This window comes from Nuphar pumila, chromosome 8, assembly GCF_984573655.1.
Source record: "Nuphar pumila chromosome 8, dmNupPumi1.hap1.1, whole genome shotgun sequence".
Taxonomy (NCBI): Eukaryota; Viridiplantae; Streptophyta; class Magnoliopsida; order Nymphaeales; family Nymphaeaceae; genus Nuphar; species Nuphar pumila.
The window spans coordinates 110,590,428-110,609,881 of NC_143256.1; the positions used below are offsets into that span (position 1 = coordinate 110,590,428).

Here is a 19,454-nt window from a genome sequence, read left to right on the forward strand (position 1 = left end):
TAAATGATTTAGAACTTACACATTACTCTCTCTCTATATATAAATAAATATATATACAACACATTTTATAAATAACATGAAATGTTTTTACATGAGCCAACTCGTCTCATTCAGGAAAGAGCGGAGCTTTCAGCTGAAAACAAAAACATGCTGAGCCATGAGCTCAAAGCCAACTCGTGTTGGGCTCATCTTATTCAAGGAAGACTCGAGCTCAAGCTCGGCTAACATAAAAACAAAAAATGAGTCGAACCACGACCAGGTAAATGAGCCGAGCCCGAACATTGCCTATTGGTTCCTCACGGAAGGAAGACGGCTTAACTGAAAACTCAAAAGGAAAAGAAAGAGGGCCGAGACACTAAGGATTTGGAGTTTTAACTTTTCGGTTTTTGTTCGTTACATGATAGACCCGATTCAGGGCCGATTTTGTCGATTCTGTATAGAATCGGGCGATTTGGAGGAGAATCAGGTCTGGTAGCAAACCGTTAGAAAGACGATTCGATCTGAATCGGCCGATTCAGACTGATTTAACAGCATTATATATTATACGGCATGTTCACGCTAGCTTTGATTCGCTTCGATTGGACTTCTGCAGCCCTCTAAAACCCTAAACCCTGAAACCATAAGCAAAACCCTAACCGCCCCTTCCAATCCACGACAATGACATCAGCTCCATTGGACGATGAAACGGCGAAGAAGGTTCTCCGTCAGGTAAATCCTTCTCTCTCTCTCTCTCTGCGATTCTTCTCATTGAAATTTGAGGGTTTCGATCGGTCGGAATAGAAGTTTAAAAGAAAAAAAAACCGCGTTTTTTGGTCCCCAGGTTGAGTTCTACTTCAGCGATAGTAATCTTCCTCGGGACAATTTCCTGAAGAAATCGATAGAAGAAAGCGAAGATGGATGTATCCTTCCTCCTCCTCGTCTTCTTGCTGTTATTGTCATGGCTAACATTTGTTGAATTTCTTTGATAAATTTCATATTTCACTTTGGATGGTCTTGACGGTGTCGAATAGTGATTAGTTTGGCTTTGATTTGTACGTTCTCTCGGATGCGAAGCCATCTCGGTTTGGGCGAGCTCGGGCAGGATGACGTTCCGATCGACAAGATTTTGGCGGTCGCGGAAACCCTGAGGGAATCTTCTTCTCTAAAAGTTTCGGAAGATGGTAAATTGTTATTTTTTTTTCGCTTTTATGTTATTCAATTTGATTGATCCAAATTGCAGTGTGTTGTTTTCGTTTTTCTTCCCCTTCTCTTTATAATTGCTTTCGGCAAAGTTTCCTGTACCACCATTTTTTTGCACATTCTGATTTGATCTCTTGACTCTGAACAGTGTTTGGGTCTGTTATGTTTCTTTCCGTTAATTCACTATAGTAACCAATCTTACGTAGACTTGAATGAACTATTTTGGTGTGTTTTTAGTACGCAAGTATTTTCATGTGTTAAACACTGCATTCTTCAATGCTTTTGTGTTTATCTATTGGTACCCAACAATATTTGAATGGTTGGAATTATTTCTTTATCTATTCTTGGTATTAAACAAAAATATCATGGTTTGATGAGATTTGATTGGATGACACAAGTTTTAGATCCTTTTTCATCACAATTTTGCTTTCTCATCCTCTTATTTGCGTGCTTTGCCGTATTTGTTGGTTTCTGTTAATAGGAAAGAGGGTTGGTAGGAGTAGCAGACTTTTAAAGCCAGAAGATGTTATAGAGCAAGTAGATGTAAGAACAATTTCTTCCTCACCTTTTCCTTATGATGTCAAGCTTGAAGATGTGGAATCTTTCTTCGGCCAATATGGGAAGGTATGCAAATCTGGCTGTTTCTAATTTGTGAGAAAATTTTTCTTTTGAATTTTTGCTTTTTAATGTAAAGTCTAAGTTTAAGCTGGTGTTGAATTATCTATCTTTAGATGAAACTGAGGTTTGAAATGTGCACTAAAAACAATCATCATTGAACGAGTCTTCAGTAAGAAAACATCTTGTACTCTTGTTGTGGTTCAGGTGAATAGTGTGAGGCTACCTCGCCATGTAGCAGCCCATAAATTCTTCAGTGGATATGCTCTGGTTGAATTCTCAACTGAGGAGGTGGCGAGTGATGTTTTGAAGCAAACTTTGTCTTATGCAGGTGCAGAGTTGGAGCTAAAACCAAAGTAAGGATTTTCTTAATCTTACTAACAACCTGATTGTTTTGAGTGTTTTTTAACCAAATCCATCCTACCAGCTACTTTGATTTACTTCTGATGTACTTTTGAGTGATCCACACATCAAAAAATTTAATAGTTTTGGTGGTAGGTATGTGTAATCGAATGAATTTTCTTCAGATACCTAGTATGTTGACTTTTTGTTAGCATATTAGTTTTCTGCATAATTTTAGCTAATTCTTTTGCACTTGTAGCAATTAACATTGCTTGTTTCCTTGTCTGAGTATTACATTCCAACTTTATTTTGTGTGATGAACACATTAGTGTTTCATTTTGACATCATCTATTTATTTTTAAGTTGTTTACAAGATATGGAATCAACTGTTTTTGCAGTTCGCTTGGTTTCATGGTCTAACTGTGTGGACAATTTGTGCACAAATTGTTCTTACATGTAAACTTTCATCTTGATTTAATGTGAAATTCAGGAAGGATTATGATCTTGAACGCAAATTGCTGGCTGAGGAACTTGAGAAGCTCCGTTCCTCTGAAGGGCGATATGTCAAAAATGGACTTCATGGGGATGCAACACAGAATAATCAAAAGTAGCCTTGTTGTCATCTTAGTTTCTGAATTTGGGGAATCCCTCATGTCTAAAAAGAATGTTATTAATCACCACCATCGCTTGCCTGGGTTTGTTTTGCAGACAGCCTTCTGAGTATGCAAATTATCCCAAAGGATTGATTGTTTCATTCAAATTAAGCAAGATGTCTGAGGCAAATCCTGTGGAGCAAAACACAAATGTTGAGTTAGTTCCTGCTGCAAGTATATCCAAGGAAGAAACCGCTGATGATGTTAAAAAAAGTGAAGCCAAACCTGAAGAGAAGCCCGAGGAATGTGTTGGCAAAGATGATGTCAAAGAGAAAACATCAGTACCGGTAGAGGGGAATGGTGCTGGAAATGAAGAGAGGGCCTCAACAAATGTTTCCAAAGAAAACAAAGAAAAATCTACAGAACTTGCAAAAGAAACTAATGAAGACTCCAAAGATGAGAAAGTTGAAAATGCTCCAAACAATGTCAAGGAGGAGAATGAAGACATGGTCTCATGGCAGGATATAAAGTATATATTCCAGAAGTTTGGAATAGTCAAGGTATGTTGAATGCAGTTCATGTATGTATCTATTTTTCCTTTAAGTTTTCAAGACCTTTTGGTTTTTACTTCCACACCCTTGTTGTACATGTATACATGATGCTCTTATAATGTCCATGGCCATACATGGACATTGGCAACATTCACTACAAGTATATACCCTAACAAATTTGAATTAACATTTTGATTTGATGCATTAATTCTCACCAACCATAGCCATTTTAGTAATTTATAAATTTAACACATTAAACAACACTGCATGAATGGAAAATAATTTTCGTATGCCTATGGTTGGTGACACTTATGCAACAAACTACAATGTCAAATTTTCATGTTTGTGTGGGAATTAATTTATGGTGAATGTTGTTAATATCTATTTATGGGCATGGAAGTTCACACACACACACACACACACACACACACACACACACACACACACACACACACACACACTAGTACAAAACCAATGCAAAATGTTGACCTTGTAGTCTGCCTTCGTCAAGGAATTCTAGCTCAGCTAAGCATCCTAATCAGTGAGTGAACTGTTGAGTGCCCCCTTTAGGGATTTGATTTGTACCTCCAAAAGTAGTATGGCTTCAGATCCATAACGTAATGACTAGGGTGTTCATTTAGTAGCCCATAGAACTTCACTTTGTTTATCATGCCAATCCCTCCTATTGTTTCCTACTATTTTCTTCAAGAATTTGCACAAGGTTTTATTGAATGCCTTAGCTAATCCATTTGTAGGAGGATGGTAGGGTGAAAAAACTTTTGCTTAATTTTGAATTTGTGCACAACCACTCTACTATATGATTTCTGAAATGAGTTCCATTGTCGAATGTTAGGAAATTTGGAATTTCGAACTGATAAATGATATTGGTTCAGATGAAATCTGCAACCGTCATCCCAGTAACTGTTTTAAGTGGTACGGCTTCAGCCCATTTAGAAAAATAGTCTGTGGCAGTCAATATGTACTTGTGTTTAGCAGATGAGGGTGGAGAGATAGAACCCATAATGTCTACAACCACTCTACTATATGATTTCTGAAATGAGTTCCATTGGCGAATGTTAGGAAATTTGGAATTTCGAACTGATAAATGATATTGGTTCAGATGAAATCTGCAACCGTCATCCCAGTAACTGTTTTGAGTGGTACGGCTTCAGCCCATTTAGAAAAATAGTCTGTGGCAGTCAATATGTACTTGTGTTTAGCAGATGAGGGTGGAGAGATAGAACCCATCATGTCTTGCCCCCATGTTGCAAATTTCCATGAAGGGATGGTAGCGTGTAAAGGCTCTGGTGGTTGGTGTATGATGACTCCATGGATTTGGCACACCTTACAGTTCTTGCAAATTTAATTGCATTTGACATCATGGTTGGCCATAATAGCCTATTCTTCGAAGTTGATCACCTAATTTAGGGCCTGGCTGATGGGTGCTGCCAGCACCTTGATGCACTTCATACAAAGCCATGAAAAATTCTCTCCCTGCTAAGCATCTAAGAAGCATTCCATCAAATGACCTTCTGTAAAGGGTACAATCGAGCAATATAAATTAAAGTGCTATCCTCCTGGTTTGTATACATACTTCTTGATGCAAAGGGAGTTGACCAATTTGCAATTTGTCATGAATGGGTTGCCGCCAATTCTCTTTCACTTCTTTAGCAGGGCAGACTGTGACCATGTTAACCATGGCTACTTCGTCTTTAGAGTCTACTGGTCAACTTCCCTCTGAACTTTGAACATCCACTATTTCTAATGGCCGAGGATAATTAGGATGAATTTTGAACAGGTGCTTGCCCCACCCTCGTTCGATAGGCCTCTTGATAAGTAGCTCAGTTTACCCAACCGGCTTACCTAGGTACATGACTGTACTCAGTTGCAACCATTCAAATTTTCTCTTCAATTTGTCTTTGCACTGGATTTTTTAGCCTTGGCAAGACCGTTTGTGCCCTTATTGTTATTTGAAAATCAACTTCATCTAGAATTGAAGCCTGTTTGGTGTATTCTGACCATTTGCAGTGCATGGTCTAGTGCAATTGAATCATTGACTCCAAAGGTGAGGATGTCATATGAATTAGCAAGACCTTTGAGGATCTCATGATACACAACAAATTGAGGCCAACTTATCCCATTTTAGGGCCTCAATGTGGGCTCTTTTTACTTGATAATCTCCATGAATTTTGAGGCAAAAAATGCCCTTCTTTGTTGCCATCTTAAGCCCAATGATGAGCGCCACATAACTAGCTTGCGACAGATCATATGTAGTTGAAAGAGTAAATGCTTGCAAGTACTTTTTTCACCCTGAAAGTATTATGCTTGCATATCCTTTCTTGCATAGATAGCTTTGTAGTACAACTTCCAGATGAAGCTTTCTCTAGCAATATCACTTATATCCATGTCATCAACATAGGTGATGGCATTAACTGAAACTTTTGGGGATATCTCGCTTTACTCAAGAGTTGACTGAGGTGAGGTAAAGGTGAGATGAGGCAAAGTGGCAAGTGAGGAACGTAGGTTTGAAAACCCGTAAGTGGGCCACCTTAAGAAAACCTGTAAGTGGGCCACTCAGGTTAAATCTGTAAGTGGTTGGGATGGAAAATCGTAAGTGGGTCACCCCAGGTTAAGCCTGTAAATGGGCCACCTTAGGAAAGCGTTTAAGTGGACCACCCCAGGTAAAACCAGCAAGTGGCTGGGGATAGAGAAACCCGTAAGTGGCTGAAGATAGGCCATCTTGTATGTGGTTTGGGGTAGAGAGAACTCGTAAGTGGGCCACCTTAGAAAATTCCGTAAATGGGTTACCCCAGGTTAAACCTGTAAGTAGATGGGGTGGAAAGGGAAAACCCATAAGTGGGCCACCTCAGGATAAACTCATAAGTGGCTGGGTGGAAAACCTGTAAGTGGGCCACTCTGACAAGGCAAAATGCCCCACATGTTATGCTCGTTAAGAATAACCACTCTTCCCTTTCTTTTTATTTATTTGTTAATTTTTTATCCAGCATATATAGGGCCTTTTATATGCTACAGTCGCCATTACGTACAAATACTTCCTTTATTTATTTATTTTTTCATTTTTTGGTTATTTTTCATGAAACTAACCTTGCAGATGCGATCTACATGTTTCACTTAGTGGGAATTGGCTCTTGAATCGTCCTATTACGACCTGTAGGCAAGATTTTATAAGGCTTAAAAAATCGACAACCTACAATGTGTGATACTTTCCCGGGTCATAAAATCGTGTTTTTTCTTCGAAAAAACATGATCCAAAATCCGGTTCTCATTATTTTCAACATGCTGAACCCATCCATGAGGTCGGATTGGATCAAAATAACCTGTGCATGGGAGATCTAGAGGTGTTTGTATGTAATGGTGTCATTACTAAAACATTACCTATATATATATATATATATATATATATATATATAGAGAGAGAGAGAGAGAGAGAGAGAGAGAGAGAGAGAGAGATGTGCTGGTTTGTTGAAAAAAAATTGAAGGGCTCCTGGTCTGAGGTGTCCCTCCCCTGTCTTTCTTTGGGGATGGTTGCTAAATAGTACAGCTTGTTTGGTTCATATTTGAAAATGGAAAATATTTTGATGGAAGATTGAAAATAAAGTGCTAGGTTTTGTTAATGCGGGCAGTGGTCATCCACTGAACTGCATGATTGCTTCCTTCTTGAGTTCTAGTTACCCCAAACATGTATTATTCATGTTAGAAACTTAAAATGTTAGTTTCATTTTGTTTGATTCTGGTGAAAAAAAAAGCAGCTGGTTGCTGATTCCCTACTATATTTCAGTCAATTGTGGTTGTAATGCCACCTTGTTCTTCATTAACTGAATGCCGTCTTTATGGTGATCTTTTTAATTATGCTTTTCGATTCAGATCTTTTTGTTCTCTTAACAATGTATGGAACTTAATTTTGTATGCATGATTCTTTTGGATATATTGGTCTTAAAATTGGGGTCATATCACTCGACTAATATTTTATGTTTTTCATGATGACATGTTCAACTATACCTATGTCATCTGTGCGTATTTCACCCAAGAACTGTTGTCTGCCTCTCTCTCTCAAATTATTGCCTTATAATCCTATTGATACCCTTCTTTTTCATTTTTTTGGGTTCAAAGTACGTCGATTTCACACAAGGTGCAGAATCAGGTTATGTTCGTTTTGAAGCACCTGAAGCAGCTCAAAAAGCTCGTGCTGCTGCAGTCCTTGCTGAGAATAGTGGTTTGCCGGTGAAGAAGTGTATTGCTACCTTAGAAGCAGTAACTGGTGTGCAGCCTTTCTTCTTTTTTCATTAGAAATGATGCTTAGCCTGCCTTTTGGTCTGTGATACGTCTTTCTAGGGTGGTTGCATCCTCTCAGTTTTTGGATGTCAGCTATGTCTGTGTTATTTTTTAATTGTACAAGTATCTTATATATTTATACATATAGTTTTTATTTAGTTACACGGAGAAACCCAGAGCCTGGTGGCAGGTAGATCATCGATCAACCCCCAGGAAGGAAAACTCGGTGGCTAGGACCCTCTCTCCCTCCCATGACCTATGCTGGGGGCTAAGGTCCTAGCCATGGAGTTTTCCTTCCTGGGGGTTTGATCTATGATCTACCTGCCACCGGGCTCTGGGTTTCTCCTTATAACTAAAAAAAAAAGATGCTTATACAAATCCACAAGCATCTTGTATTTGTGCATGCCTGTTTGTAGGGTTCATGGTCTTTGCTAGTGTGTGCTTCTCCTTTTGAATGTTTTCTTCATCTTTAAGTCTTAAATTTAGTCGTCTTTAGTAGCAACTGGATCATGTCTGTGTTGACTGCAAGCTAATGTGTTGTCATCTTTAATGATTTTATAGGAGATGCTGAAAGGGAATACTGGAAAAAATTTCGTGATAGTCAGGATAGGACCCTCTCTCCCTCCCATGACCTATGCTGGGGGCTAAGGTCCTAGCCATGGAGTTTTCCTTCCTGGGGGTTTGATCTATGATCTACCTGCCACCGGGCTCTGGGTTTCTCCTTATAACTAAAAAAAAAAGATGCTTATACAAATCCACAAGCATCTTGTATTTGTGCATGCCTGTTTGTAGGGTTCATGGTCTTTGCTCGTGTGTGCTTCTCCTTTTGAATGTTTTCTTCATCTTTAAGTCTTAAATTTAGGTCTTTAGTAGCAACTGGATCATGTCTGTGTTGACTGCAAGCTAATGTGTTGTCATCTTTAATGATTTTATAGGAGATGCTGAAAGGGAATACTGGAAAAAATTTCGTGATAGTCAGGATAGGGTGCGGGACAGTAAAGCTGAGAGGGGACGGTATGTTTTTTACATGTGAACTGTATATTATGGATCCACATTTATGTTGTACACAAAGTGTACATCTGGTTTTGATGATAGGCTGAGACTTCTGCACCGTGCATGGAGTGAGAAGAATAAGTAGTCGATTTTTGTTAAGAGTTCCTTTGCTGATTGTATGTCTCTTACCTATTTGCTGATTCTTTCAAGACTGCTGCTGTTCTTAATATTGTTAATATTCTCTTATTTCCCATTTATTTTCCTTGAACCACCGTTTATGGACTAAAATAAAGCATGAATTGGAAAAGAATGACGTGAGGCCATCTTTAGTTTTAACTTGGACTAGGTTGTGTTTTATTTTGGTAGTATGTATCATTATTTTGATATGTAAAACTATTTTTTACAGGTTAAAAAAAACTACTGAGAAGATTCTTTTCATGTATTTTTTCTGTTATTGCTTGATAACTGTACCAAGTTGCAGGAGGTTTATGTGATATTTGTTTCAGAAGCAGGCATGGCAGAGGAGGGAGACGCTTTGAGAATAAGCACCTTCGCGCTAGAGATGGGGAGGCTGCAGATGAGCGAGCAAGCAAAGTTTTGAGAGTGAAGGGCTGATTTCAAAACCTGAATTCCGAGAAAAACTGAGTGGAATCCATTACCGAGCTTCTTTGTTACGCCTTGTTTTATATGGTTCTTATTTCTATCCATTAATGGTTTTTGTTGAGTAATTATTACATATCTATTTTCACCTGTAAGTCATATGGATCTGACAGTAATTAATTATGGATCTTGCATGCTAATAGAGGTGATGATTTTGTCACTATGGTATGAGTTGGTCTCCCGTGCCATTTTCAAGTTGTGGAATTGGCAATATATTATGGTCATTAAACTTCTGATTTGGATATAATTTATGGAAGATGATGGGACTGTATGCAAAAAATGATGTGTTTTCTGAAATGCCTTATAATTTTTTAAATTCCCTCGATGTTTAAATTCACAATTTTTTTGTTATTAAAGTTTTTTTTTTTTTACCTTTCGCCCAAGCAAATTTTGTCCAGATATTTTTAACTTTTTCCCAAATATCCAAATTTCCTTCCACGTGATATTTTTCTTAAATATGTGGATTTCTTATTAAATATAAATATGTGATTTTTTCTAAATATATGAATTTTCTTTTAAATATGTGATTTTTTTATCTTTAGCCCCCTCTACTTGAGTTTTCAAGGTTTTCAAAATGAGAACTCTTTTTACTAAAAGTGCATAAGGGGAAGGGCAAGAGGATGTTCTATAGTGTGAGGACATTTGCAAATGGGAATATAGTTGAAAAAGGTGTACATCACCTTCACAACTTAGGGTTATGAATGTTCTTAAAATGTGTGAGCCTCCTTTTTTTAATAAAATCTCTTAAGGGGCATAGACAAGAAGACATTTGCAAACATGGGGGAGAAAATTTGAATATTTTAAAGTTCTTATTCACTGATGCTAATGGTAAAAATGTTATTTTATAATAAAAAGTTTACAAATTTTGACATCAGGCGAATTTAAAAAATTATAGGTATTTTGAGAAATGCATCATTTTTGTCGTATGGTCATTTTTTTGTATAATTTACTTTTTCTTGATTAGCTTAATGAAAAAACAAACTTCCGTGTAGCCTTGTTTTTTTCAAGATGGGGAAGTGATTCCCGAGATAAGAGGCCTAATTACATTGACTAAGCTTATGGTAGTTGCAGTCGCTTTTCTGATAGTGTAAACTTGTAGTGCACCCTTTGCCCCTCGAGAGTCAGTCCCCTTCTTTCGGCATGAGCAAGAGGCATAATATTCCTGATCACCAACCCAGCAGCCAAAGCTCCCAACCACTACGCCAAACCCCAAAACCCTTAGGGCTTCAATGGGTTGCCTTTTGGTTGGATGCAGAGGCCGGTGTATTACAGACAAACAACAAAACGTTCAGAATGAGCTTAAGGGAAATGGAAAATGCATTGGAAAACAAAACTTGTTTAGGTTCATGTGAAATGAGAAGCGTGTGTGATAGAATTAATAAATTAATTAAAAAAGTATGTGAAATACATTGATTAAAACAATAAAACAATGTTTATATTTCAGTTAAATGCTTGTACAATTCAGTTACTTTTAATCAAATAATGAATATCATAAATAAAGTATGTAAATGCAACATAAGGCTTTAAGGTTGAGATAGAATTAAGTTCATGAAATAAGGTAAAAAAAAGGTCAATTGTATTAAATTATGTGAACTATTCATTGCATCTCTTTTAACATAACAATATGTGAAAGAGTATATTTTTAAAAAACAAGCAATTAAACATTTAAATGACACGTGGCTCAACTTTTTATAGGAAAAAAATCCATATTTAAGTGAAACATATTGGAAATGTGCTTCTCTTACCAAGTAAATAGGTTTCTAATGTATATAGAAAACAAGGTTCTCATTCAATGGGTTTGATCCTCGTGCATTAACCTGGCATTTTACAAGGCTGCGAGTGGCATCGCAGGTTATCCTTGCATGCAAGGTTTGGTTGGGTTAACCAACCGGGGCTTCACTTGTTTGGTAAGAGCAGCTAGTGTACGTCACATTGTATTGAGACATTTCAAGTTCGAATCCCAATGGTATCGTTGTATAACTGGTAGGGATCTGCCTAACCCCAGCTTTCTCTGTAAAAAAAAAAAAAAAGGTTGGTCGCTTTGTCATTAGTTTTCCAGGGATGATGGGTACCCCAACTGTCACCCTCTCCACCACCCACTCTAAACCCCCTTTTTTTTCATGAACCAATGCCCATTTCACACTAAGATTCTTCACCTCTTTTCTCTTTTTTCCCTCTTTTTTGCTTTTGCATAAAAAAATGGAGATATCATGAGTTTAGACGAGAGTTATCGGAAGCTTCTTAGGTAGGTGAGAAGCTCGCTTCCCAAAAACTTCATGAGAATCTCGATTCTCCAATGCTTCTTCTATGTTTCTCACATACATGGTCTATGTTTTGTATATGTTTTTCTCACGTTTCTTTTCATGTTTTTCATGTATTTTCCCTCACGCTTTCACTCACTTTTCATGTACTTTCTTTAAATTAGTAACCATCTTTGTTAGATTTCAACAAAAAATTAACATTTTTACTGGAAAATCATGAAATATAAGAATGGTCAATTTTATTTTAGTTTTTATTTGTTTCTTGTTCGATTCCTATTCAATTATCATATTGCTTTATTTTTTTAAATAATTTTCTTTTAAATTGATACTTTGCTTCTCGCTTCCTATAAATTTTAAAATGTTTTGTTTCTCGTTTCCGCTCCTTGTATCGTTTTCTGCTTCCGCTTCTTATTTTGACAACCTTGATTTAGACAAGAAAATTAGCTTGCACTTGTGCTCTTGGGTTTGCTTGTTTGGTGAGATTATGCGAGAGCTTGTTCAGGAAATAAAGAAGAAAAACAAAGATGGTGTTATTGGAATCTAAGTAAAAAAACATCGGTGCCCACTAAAACACTTACGAAAATTTGTTAGTGAGATCTATATTTACAGGTTATATTTCTAATTCAATGATGACACTTGTTATTAGAGTTAACATGTACTCATAATGCAAGGGCTACTTTCTTTAGGTAGTTAAATGATTACCAAATTTCTAATCGACATCTTGGTGTAGGATTTGAACATATGTTTAATAATCAGGATTGTCTGAGTCTGATTTAATCTGAGGTGTTACACAAGGAATAGATGGGTAAAGCGAGTTCCTTGTTGAACTCAAGCTATAACATGTGGCTCACTGGTGTTGAATCAGTTTAGGCTTTGTTTGGGAACCGAGATGGGAGGGGAGATGGTATTTAACAAGGGTGTAATTAATACGATCTGCTCCAACAGGTCTTTAGGAACCGTGTTGTTGTGGGTGTCTTGAATTTTGGACCCCTTCAGGTCGGATTCAAAAACATTTTGGTGACTGTACAATGAAAAATTTCAATGGGAATTTATGGCCGTAATGCAGGAATCAGGCCATTAGGCCGGAGACCCGGTTTGGTGTGGACATGTCTAATTTTGTAATTTTCTTTTTATAATGATTAGGGCTTTATGTCGTTCATCATATATATGTCACCTCTTTTTTTTAAGGAGTTGGGTATGAAAGTTTAGATGGATGAAATGGAAGAGTGCAATTGGAATGTTGTGCGATCGTAGAATGTCATTGCGGTTGAAGGAAAAGTTTTATAGGACAACTATTAGGCCCACTTTACTGTATGGTACAAAATGTTGGGCTGTCAAGAGACATCATATTCAAAAAATGAGTATAACTGAGATGCGTATGCTGAGATGGATGTGTGGAAATACAATAAAAGATAAGATTCGGAACGAGGAGATACGTAAGAAGGTAGGCGTTGCACCCATTGAACATAAGATGAGTGAGAATCGTTTACGGTGGTTTGGACATATTCGGCGAAGGCCTAATGATGCTCCAATTAGAAGGATGGACAAATGAAAAAATATATTAGTTAAAAGAGGTCGGGGTAGGCCTAGGAAGACATGGATGAAGGTGATAGGAAATGATATGAATGCTTTGGATCTCACCGAGGACATGGCATTGGATAAAAATGATTGGAGGAGAATGATTCATGTGAAAGACCCAGAATGATTTTCTTTTTTGGTTCATATCGCCGACCTCAATTGTTTTGGGATGAAGGCGTAGTTGTTGTTGTTGTTGTTGGGTATGAAAGTTTAGAGTGCATTGGAGATTAGGGTTTTGAGAGCTTTGTATCTCGCTTCTATGACGTTGAAGACGGTGCTAACTTAGGTAGGAGAGTGTGTTTCAGGCTACTAAGTTTTTTATTTTTTTTAATTGATGTAATTCCTCTTTGTCCTCTCTAAGTGTTGTAATGGGCTTTACCCTTATATCTCTTATGAATAAAATAAATGACCTTTTATAACACTTTTGCTATAAGAAGTTTATGCTTACTTACTTATTTTCATTCTTTCTCTCGTTGTGTGTGTGATTGTGTGAGGATGTACTTGTCTTGTTGCTCCTACGTGCTCAATAGGCCAACCTCCGGTGTTGGACGGGGCGTATCATTGGGGCCTTGCCCGTGACACATACCGTCTAATTAGTGAACTCACTCAAACGCAATTTTTTATTTTGTCTCCATGTTGGCGTCAAGTCAACTTATAGATTTTTTCACACTGCATCTAGATATAATATTATACCAATTACTCTACAAACCGAGCCAACCTAACCCAATTCTGAATAGATTGGAATTAATGGATCGTGACCATTCTTAAGCATGTACTTGACCCACTAAACCTTTGAAGAAGCATCTAAGGAGTAAAAAAAATGGACCAAAAGAATAAGATTGAACCCAGATGTATCTTAAATGGTCGTTGTCAAATAACTCCGCCAAGAGAACGGTCTCTTCTACATTCTATGCAAGTGGAAAAGTGTAGGTAAACCCTCGGAGTTTTATTCAGACAAGACAGCGACCATAAGTACAACATGTAGAGCCAGCGAGATTAGGTCTATGATCCTGGGATAATATCTCCGACTAAAAAAAAAAGTGGAAAAGTGGACTATACACGGTTGGCCGGTGTGGGATAGCCCTACCATCCCAGACTTTTAATCCTAGAATTTTTACGTCCCAGACATCCACATGGCCAGGTTATCTACCGCTTGAAAATGGTAAGCCAAATGTCTACATCCTAATCTAAGATTAATTTTAACTAATCAAGTTCATCTGAGCTGAGTGGCCATCCTGCTTCCTCAATTAGGAGGATGTCGAAGTCAAAAACCAGATATACACTTCAGATAGCTTGACTATGGAAAGACCCAGTTGACTCGGGTCTTGTAAACCTGAGCCCAAAGTGACAGGCCTTCACCAAGACTAGCTGATTTAAGCTGGCGATCACAGCACTTCCGTCAAATCAACTAAGCCCACCAAGTGTTTGATGGAACGAAAGGTGGAGCTTTGGGGGGGGGGGGGGCTACAGTTATTTTTTTTTTTTTTTTAAAAGCCCAGTCCTGATTCCCGGCTCAGATCCAGCACTTGACGAGGGCGGGCACCTACCAGTGTTGGATCCGACCCGTTTAACTTATTACCCTTCAGCCCCTCTTCTTCTTCGATCTTGATTTTGACTGACCTAGCCCTTGCCCTCGTCTTCCCCAGATCCCCCGACTCCCGACGATCGATCCAACATCGTCTCACCGCCCAGCTTCTTCTCCGACACCAATTGAGCTTTTCCTCCGATGCCGGCCGCCCACGCTTCTCCTCCAAGCCTCTAGCGCTACTCTCGTGTTCCTGAGTGAGCGAGATGACGAGACACTGATCGAGCACGATGACAAAACACTGATCTTTTGGGTAATTTGACTAATCAACTATGTGCTAGTTTGATTTAATCAAATTATAGGTGGATTAGAGTGGATTGGAGTGGATTTAATCAAATCAACTCCGAAGTAGGGTTGATCCTGACCTGAAACAATTCACTGCATTTATTTTTTATCAAATTTTATTTAAAATAAAAAAAATTACCCATTTTGAGGATAAATCCTATTTTTTGTTCCTGAATGAGCTCCTATGCATATATGTATATATGCAGATGCCTCTCAGTCTTTTATCTCATGTTAATTGTTTGACTCACAAATTAAATTAAAGTGGAAGATGAATGTTGACTGTTGATGGTAATTTATGTTTTTTGGTGCAATAATTCTACTTTATCTACTCATTTTAGTTGGAACAAAGCTAGGAGAAGGTTGTGAATCAATGACTTCTGAATTTTAGAATAAGTCCTGAATTCTGAATTATAGAATCAATTATCTACTTTATTTGATCAAATTATATAAAATTATAGAAAAGTCCTGACTTCTAACTCGTGTTTTAATGTTTTGATATCCAAATTAATTATCTTTGGACAGTAGGAGAAGGTTGTGAATCAGTGAATTTATTTGAAGGATAAAAAGATATATTTGAAGGTTGTGAATTAGTGAATATCGTTTCAGTGGTGCTAACTCTTATCTAGTTACTCTCCTAGTGACTTGTGAGTATATGCTTAACTCTTATCTAGTTGTAATTTACAAATTTATTGTTGTTATTTGTCATGATCCATACCCTATGCATAATTATTATTTTGTTATAGTTGTTAAGTGTTATAATGTTAATTTGTTAATTGGTATAGACTTATAGTGTTATATTGGTATTTTTTTGTCATTTATCACCAATCAGTAACTATATCTGATTCAATGTACTTGTGTAGAATTGTAATGATTAATTATGTAGATTATTGATAGTTTACATGTTTGATTAATAAATTTATCACCAATCAGTAACTGTATCTGATTCAGTATACTTGTGTAGAATTGTAATGATTAATTGTGTAGATTATTGACAGTTTATGTGTTTGATTAATAATTTTATCACCAATCCATAATTGTATCTGATTCGGTGTACTTGTGCAGAATTATAATGATTAATTATGTAGATTATTGATAGTTTACGTGTTTGATTAATAATTTTATCACCAATCAGTAATTGTATCTGATTTGGTGAAAAATTTATACTTACTTTTCTCTAGTGTTTTTCACTATCTTAACATGATGTTATTCAATTATTTTTTTATTATTTATCACCAATCAGTAATTGTATCTGATTCAATATACTTATGTATAATTGTTATGTTAAACAGTTAAAGTAATACTTCTGTAAGTTGAAACATTTAAAGTTATGCTCATGTAGTATCTTATTTATTTGTAGAATTTGAAATGGAAAGAAGACAATCTTCGAGCACTAAGAAAAGAAAAAATTTGTTATCATTTTTTTTGAAGTTAGACAACTCTTCAGATGGACAAGTCGAGGAAACTCCAAGTCCTACTCCAACCATTCCTTCATCACCTGAGCATATTCCATCTTCGAATCCAACTTCAGAATCTGACTTTTATATTGAAAGAGATCCGGGTAAAAGAAAGCATATGTGTGATCACCCTGTTAATGAAATAGATCGAATTATACAGACTTATCTAAGGGCGGGACCTTTTCAACCAAAACTTGCACAATACCCAAGTAGACAATGTGGTAAACAAGTGCGTCGATGTCAAGAACATTGTTATGATAAGTTTCGTTGGCTAGAGTATTCTCCGACAAAAGATAAAGCATATTATTTTTATTGCTTTCTTTTTCTTGATAATAGCCTTTCTTCGAATCTCCCAACATTGGCAAAAGTTGGGCTTAATAATTGGAAGAGGGTTAGACAAGGAGAAAAATGTGTTTTTCTTACCCATGTCGATTCTTCACCGTCTTCATATCATAATGTATGTGTAAGAACTGCAGAGATTTTGATGAGATTGGGTCATCACATTGACAAAGTGATGAATGTTGTATCCTAAGAAGAATGTCAGAAAGCTCGTTTGAGAGTAAGGACCTCAATGCTAGCTTTTCAGTGGTTAGCGCTCCAAGGTTGTGCATTTAGGAGCCATGATGAATCTTTATCTTCATTGAATCGTGAAAATTTTGTTGAACTGGTTGATTATTCTGGAAAAATGAATGCAGATGTTGGCAAAGTTGTTTTGGCTAATGCTCTAAGAAATACCGCATACACTTCTTCAGATATCCAAAGAGAAATTTTGCACATTATGGCAAACCGAGTACAAGGTATGATTCGTAATGAAGTTGGAGATGCACCGTATTATATTCTTGTTGATGAAGCACGAGATGCATTTAAATGAGAACAAATGTGCATTGTATTGAGGTTTGTCAATGAAGAGGGAATTTTAAGAGAACGATTTTTTGCAATTAAAAGTGTTAGTGATACTACCTCGTTGAATTCGAAAAATCAAATTTCTAATATTCTTAGTAGTTACAACCTTCAAATTCAGAATATGCGAGGACAAGGGTACGATAGTGTTAGTAATATGCGTGGTGCTTGGAATGAGCTCCAAGCTTTATTTCTAAAGGATTGTCCTTATGCATAATATGTTCATTGTTTTGCGCATCGTTTGCATTTAATATTGGTTTCTGCAGCTAAGGATGTTCGTGACATTTGGCAATTCTTTTCTCATTTGGATAATGTCGTTAACATTATTACTTCTTCGCCTAAGCATGTTGGTGAGTTGAAAGCTGCACATAGAAAATAAATTGAGCATTTGTTAGAAACTGGGGAACGATCGACAGGAAGTGAGGCTAATTAGATTGAGAACTTGCATAGAGTTGGAGCTACTCGTTGGAGTTCTCATTATGAATCTGTAAAGAGCTTGATGGATATGTATGTTACAACATGTAAAGTATTTGAGTGCTTGATTGAAAATTCTCCAAGTGCTAGATCTCAGGCTGAAGTTGATGGTGCATACACTTGCATTACAAGTTTCGAATTTATATTAGTCTTGCATTTGATGAATCGAATATTTGCAGTTACTAATATTCTATGTCAGGCCCTTCAGAAGAAAAATCAAGATATCTTGACTGCTATGAGATTTGTCTACACTACAAAGACTGTGCTTCAAGCTTTGAGAGAAGATAGTTGGAAAGAATTCCTTCAAGAGATAACATCATTTTGTTCAACAAATGATATTTGCCTACCTGACTTCAGTGGTTCATATATGGTTGGTTGATCCCGTAGTCGTGAGTATCCCTCAATTGAGCATCACTATCATTTTGATGTTTTCAATAAAGCTATATATTTCTTGTTGGTGGAGTTAAATACTAGATTTAATGACACATCAGTCAAACTTCTTTCTCTCAGTGCGATATTGGATCCTAGAAACTCATTTGAATCCTTTAATATAACTGATATTTGCAAGCTTGCAGGGAAGTTTTATCCTCAAGATTTTACACCACAAAATATATTTTACTTGAAAAAAGAGTTAGAACATTATCAAATTGATGTGGTTTCTGATCCTCGATTTCAAGTACCTACTCTACCTGATTTGTATCAAAAGTTGGTTGCAAGTAGAAGGTCAGAAAGTTCATGCTAACTAGATTATTTCATCTTGTATTGACATTACCAGTTTCTATGATCACTACAGAATGAGTATTTTAAGTGATGAAGCATGTGAAGACGGAAATTCGTAACAAAATGAACGACGGTTTTCTTGCTGACTGTATGACATTGTACATCAAACGAGAATATACTATGACTTTAGTTATAGATTCTCTTATAGATGAATTTTATGCTATAGGTAATCGTCCGGGTTCATTTTAATTGGTACATTTGTGTTTTGATTTATTTTGTCATAACTAAAATTTATGCATTGTTATGAGCTTCAAATTATCTGCAACAAATAGTTTGATTTGTCCATATATATAAAATAGATTTTTATTAATAATTGTAGCTATTTTTTATTTTATCTCAAAAAAAAATTTTTGGGTGCCCCCAACCCGCAAGACTATCACACAAATAATTTTTTTTTGCTGCACACACACACCGCTCAATTGAATCCTAGCTACGGCCCTGGGTGGAACTACCGTAGTTCAGCACAAAAGGTCAAGGCCTTGATACCACGACTTTGGGGTCGTCGTGCGCATTGCTCTTCCGGTTTATCTGGCACAGCAAAAATAAAAAGAAGAAACAAAAAGTTTGGTCAAAAACCATTTATTCCCTTCGCGGTTTTGGAGGGCTAAAATTAGGAAGAGCGCACCTGGGAAATCAATTTCCGTGGGTTTGCTGATTGTAAGTTTGCCATTTGAAAAGTCAAAAAGTGTACCACAAATAAATCTGCTCAGAGATGCCACGCGGAGTTCTCACTGTTTTTTAGTGTCCCGAAATCATCGACCACAATTTTGATGACAGAAAATCAATCGGAACCGCTTGTTTTTACAGAGATTTGAAGACTTTTCTCAAACAGGGGACCTAACTGGGAAGGTCTACAAAATTCACATCGGGAAATCTGTGAGAGCACTTGGGGTTTGTAGTTGTAGTGCGGT

General features: G+C 36.9%; 1 protein-coding gene across 3 annotated transcripts; it reads left to right on the forward strand.

The window, feature by feature from the left end:
- Window positions 1-566: 566 nt before the first annotated feature.
- On the forward strand, window positions 567-9,421 carry LOC149830209 (la protein 1-like). 3 transcript variants are annotated; one of them, XM_090015739.1, is made up of 10 exons: window positions 567-708; window positions 821-899; window positions 1,011-1,160; window positions 1,661-1,803; window positions 2,002-2,150; window positions 2,627-2,743; window positions 2,845-3,289; window positions 7,412-7,559; window positions 8,509-8,587; window positions 9,073-9,421. In XM_090015739.1, exons 1-10 carry the CDS (start codon window positions 658-660, stop codon window positions 9,179-9,181), a joined length of 1,470 nt encoding a protein of 489 aa, XP_089871865.1. In that variant the 5' UTR covers window positions 567-657; the 3' UTR covers window positions 9,182-9,421. The 3 variants fall into 3 exon arrangements, with proteins under 3 accessions (XP_089871865.1, XP_089871866.1, XP_089871867.1); XM_090015740.1 differs by having other exon boundaries at window positions 9,079-9,421; XM_090015741.1 differs by lacking the exon at window positions 2,627-2,743.
- Window positions 9,422-19,454: the final 10,033 nt, after the last annotated feature.